We start from the raw sequence: 5,143 nt of genomic DNA on the forward strand, positions 1-5,143 counted from the left end.
TGAAGTTGTTGTGTTTGGGTTTGGTTTTGGGGTTGTGTTTGCAAAATACCAAAGTAAAAAGTTGTAAACATGTGGTGGGACTAGAGTTTAAAATAATTCAGAAAGGGTTTAAGCATCTCTGTATAGAAATATTATGAACAGCTATTTAAGAAATTATAAAAATTGTAGGGCCATGAAGGGAAACTAACAAACCTTTGTACGTCAGAGCCTAATTCTCCCATTAACTGCTGGAAGTTAGAAAGGAAGAGCAAGTGACTTCAGAAATACCTTGTCACAAAACAGATTAGATTTTGTCTGACCCTATGCGGGGTTGTGTGTGAGTGGGAAAGCAAACCTGATGCTGGTCCCACTGGGACATACTCCCTTTGCCCACATGGTGTGTCTTCTCCCCAGCTGGGGTCCATGTCAGCTTCCTAAATAGTCCACATTGAGGAAGCAGAGCTGGAGATGGAGGCCAGTACTCGGACAGGTCCTTGGCCCAACCTCCTGCTGCAGACCCTGCCCTAGACCTCTGCAGCCCTTCCTGGTCTGACTCACCACTCAGAACAGCTGGCACAGGCACCCCCTTATCTACCTACTGAAAGAGGTATGGTGAGACCCAGCTGCAACCCGCACGTCAAAGCAGGGGGACTTGGCTACCCCTGAATCGCTGGGCTTGTTGTGGTTCTTCTGAAGTCTCCAGCCACGGTGGCAGGATACAAGATGTGTGGTCTGATTCCTCCCAACAGCACCGTGGCTGTGACAGAACTGTTAAAACACAGCTCAGAAAATGTCACAGGAAAATATATATTTACTGGCAGTTTTCTTCATTAAAAAAAAAAAAAATAAAAAATAAAGAAGGTACCACATCTTATCAGTTTAATGACCTTTACAACACGTTGCTTGCAAAGCTTTCTCTGTGCTGCTTCAAAAATTGTTGTATAGCCACTGGGTCTCATTTATGGGCAGGCAAGAAGCTCTGGCTAGCCTTGTCAGTCTCCTCATCAGCTTCATAGGCTCATTACAGCCACTAGCTGTTGAACATTAGTATGCTTTTATGCCTGTTAACTTGGGTACAAATACATTTCCCGCTCACCCCACTCCCTTTGCCTCCTGCATCGTAATTACTAGTATGGCAAAAACACTAAGGAGAGAAAAATGCTAAAAAAATGCAATGCTGAAATATTCTAAGTCTTCTAGAAAAATGCGACCTTAACTTTCTCAACGGTCTTTTAGAAGCAGTGAAGAGAATTGTTAATTGGTCTTCTTGGATATATGCCAAAGAGATAGACTGCTTCAAAATGGTAACTTATTGACCTTTTCATGGGTACAAGATTATTTATCTGGCTCTCATTAGGGAGAGCTATGGCATTGTCTGTTTAATAATGTAGTGATGGCTTTTCAAACCTATTTTCTTTCCAAAATTAGTTCTCGTGTAATCTGTGTCCTTTGGTTCTTTTTTTACAGTGAATGTGTCAACATCCTGTATTAAGCAATCTCAAATTTTTGTGTTCATAAAATAGAAAAAATTAAATGTAACACTCTCAGATCAATTTTGAGGGCATACAGCTGGATTGTTGGAGGGGAGGGGAAACATAGGTTGCAAAAGCATATGTTTTATCTGCAAAATAGTTTGCATTGTGGAGAGCAGAGCCCAACTCCAAAGTCTTGCTGCTGTTTGTACCTGCCTGGTCTTATTTCACAGAGGAGCTGGCACACTTCCCAATCCCAAACCTGTTATTTGCTGCAGATACAGTGAAGTCCACAGACTCGCTGACCCTTTACATGGAGTTGGCTCTTCAGTAACAAGAAGTGGTGCTCAACTCCTTCTTTTTACATGGCAACCTGAAAGACTTTGCCGCAGAGTGGGTCTTGAGGATTACACGTTTGGCTTAGCCTGCAAGGCTGGAACACATGAGTCAGAGGAATCTCTTGCTGGAGTCAGGCTCATATGTGGCATACAGTAACCAGCATGATTAAGGGACACAAAAATAATGCTTCCTGAGTGATATTGCATTTATCTCTGCCTACCTTGGGTTTGCGATTTAGCAAATACCCACAATAAGTTGGTGAGGTTTCGTCAGAGTACCTCCTACCAATGTGGCATAAAAAAGAGCAGCCTTGTTGCTATATCTGGAGATAAGCAGCGAGAATCTTCCAGGAATTAATTTCTAAAAGATTTTTTTTTTTTCTCTGCTGATCATGGTACTATGTTTTCTTAAGTGCTGACTCCAGTAAGCCTTTTCAGAAAGACAATTAATGCTTTGGAAAGCAGCCATCAGCCATCTGAAAAACAGGTTCTTACCAAGCTGTTTATGCATGGCAAGGGGGAGACTCAGTTATAACGCTGATTAAAAAGGGCACTTGTTTAAAGTGAGGCTACTAAGGATGTATATGTTATATGGTAAATATATTGACAAAAATGTCCTGCAGGAAAGATATTCAGTAAATTGGATTATCTACGTTCTAACAAGATTATCCACTTAAAGGCCTCTGGAGATTTGCTGGTTGAATAAAAAGAGTGGGAAAATCTAGGCTGCAGTCTAGCTAAATTTTTTTTTGGTTCTTTTTCTGCAATTAATTAAAATAACATCCTCTCCTGCTCCTAATCACTGTTCTGTGCCTCTGTGCAATCAGTGCTTTGTGCCACCTGTAGGTTTACTTCAATATGTAATGATTTGTCAAAAATATTTTCCTCTTCACCTCATGCTGCTCAGTTGACACCAGTACAAATTCAGCCCTGAACACATTGGGATTACTGGAAAGATCAGGACTATAGCATCACCCAAAGCCTTGAACATGTTTTTTCACACACATGTGGTGAAAGCCCTGCTAACCATTGTGGAATGTTGATATGCTGGGAGAAAGTTGCCACTGGGAGCAGTGGCTGAGTAGCATGTGTTAGAGTACCATCATCCTTCATTACTGCAGCATGACAATTGAGGTTTTCTCAGGAAAGTACTGTAGAAGAAAAAGCTTCTCATATCTTGTCCTCTGTCTTGCAATAGCCACACACTTCTTAGCAGAAATTTGCTTCTTCATATACTCAATAAAGAAAATGCATGCCATAATTCATAATTAACAAGTGGCTCGTATAAGGAATTGCATGAATTTTTAGCATATGACTCATTTAAAATGAAATGCAGCTTTCAATTAAAACCCCTGTATATCTCCAGTAATTTAGAGAGTATAATTTAAAATACTGTAAGGGGAGAGTTACAGATTCTCCTTCTATTGCTTTAGTTTTTTTGGCTAGCTCCTTTTAAAAAGTATAAGTGCAGAAGTACTTTAAATAATAAGGACCTTGTGAATTACAGCTTTTTTATTAATCATGCTTTCTGTTTAACCATATGTAATAGTTTTTCAAAGGCATTTTTATAGAGTTTTCTTGGTCACATGTGACAGATGTTATTTTTAAGGTAATGCAACATCAAACTACTCTGACTCCTGAGACAAAACAGTCATGACATTTCAGCAAATGTCCCAAACTGGCTTCTTGAATATTCACTATACTTCTTTAATTTCTTCTTCCTGCACATAATGCATAGCTTTTTGCTATAAGATGAGACAGATCACAATTTGGCTTTTCAACATCTGAGGATATCCAGATACCCTCTCAGGGAGCTCAGAGCAATACTTATGCAAATGAATGACTATTTTATGGACCTACATGTCACCCTGAGTGCCCGTCAAAATGTAGGATTTGGCTGTCACATGGAGGTGTTCAGTTTCATTTTAGATTATGAAACCTGAAAGGTTGCAACCCTCCTGAAGTAATCTAGGTTCATAATAAACATCAAATGAATGATGTTACTTCTTTCCAGGCTCAAATGGTCCTTTTCATCACTATTCAACTATTCAGGAATTAATCTGAAAAAGAAAAAAATCACATCCGGTAATGAAAGATTATTGTTCTGTTTAAGTGCCAGGATACACTTACTAATATGTTCCTTAAGGAATGAATATTCTCAGTGAAATGTTACCTTCTCTATCATTTTGAATATCAAACATACAATGATATAACTAAACCTTTAAGAGCCCAATTTTCTCTTTGTTTGTTAGAAACATAATGAGACATTTGGTGACTGGAAAAAATCCCAGCCAGTCAGAGCCCAGCCTGGTCCAGCTCCTTCTCTCTCCTGTGCTCAGCCTTCCTTCCCGACATCAGCAACCACCAGACATCTACTGCTGCATGGCAACCCAAACCATTCTATGATCTGATGATCCTATGATTCCATCATGTTTGTCCTGCCCTTGCTACTACTCTAGATAATCAAATCTGGCTAAATTAGATGTGATAAAGCTCTGTGAATACCTGTGACTGTGTTTTCTCACTGGCTGAAGGCATGGGGTTGTCCTACAGAGTCCATGGTTTTGAAAAGGTGTTTCATGGACAGGAGACATAACGCAGAGGACAGTGATGCTCAGCCTGGTGGAAAGGTAGTTAAATACAGAGGCTCAGGCTTATTTCTAGTCAAATGGACTGCTGAAACATTCACATGGGTTTGGTACTTTACTATTGGATGTGCCGGGGAAAAAAGCAGCCTAATTCTCTCTTATTTTCATGAAATAATATTATTTTCAGCAGAATTAATGTATCCTCTATTAAAGTAGAAGGTTAAAATTGTGGTGAGTTGATACTTTTGTCTTAAAAGTAGTACTCTGAAAATATTACTTCAGTGAGGCAGAATTCAGCTCCTGCTTGGAGAAAAACCTTTTTACACTAAACTATCTTTTCCTATGGGCGCACACACACACACACACACACACACACACGATTTGTGGCTAAACTCTGCCTTTTGGGGCTGCCATTTTAAGCCCAATGTTCTTTGCTAATTCTTGCTTCGTTCCTGTGACAGAGTAAATAATCTTCATTTGTTCTTTCCCCTTCAGGTTAATATCAAACACTGGCCTTCGTTTTTTACCTGCTGTCCATAAGGTGCACTATTTCCAGAAAGTTTTACTGTAAGTTTTAATGTCTGCTTTTCACTTTTTAAAAATCCCTTTGTATGTTCTTCTGCTCCAACAAAACCTTTCAAGATGAGATTCTCCTGTGTTTGTTTATTGGCTTCATGGTAGTGTTTTGGGTTGTAATTTTGTAGGCGTTGATGATAATGTGGCCTAAAAGGTCTCCCTTCTACAAAGTGTTATAACGTACGGACCG

The 5,143-nt window shown here is 39.5% G+C and overlaps 1 protein-coding gene across 1 annotated transcript in view; it reads left to right on the top strand.

Moving 5' to 3' along the window:
• Positions 1–5,143, top strand: part of FSHR (follicle stimulating hormone receptor) — a gene marked incomplete at its 5' end in the record, with an annotated part of 27,017 nt that overhangs the window by 2,773 nt on the left and 19,101 nt on the right. The window contains one exon of the mRNA XM_010153509.1: positions 4,873–4,944. Within this exon, the coding sequence (XP_010151811.1) occupies positions 4,873–4,944 (72 nt within the window). The remainder of the gene's footprint in view (positions 1–4,872; positions 4,945–5,143) is intronic.

This window comes from Eurypyga helias, unplaced genomic scaffold (genome assembly GCF_000690775.1).
Source record: "Eurypyga helias isolate BGI_N326 unplaced genomic scaffold, ASM69077v1 scaffold7266, whole genome shotgun sequence".
Lineage (NCBI taxonomy): Eukaryota > Metazoa > Chordata > Aves > Eurypygiformes > Eurypygidae > Eurypyga > Eurypyga helias.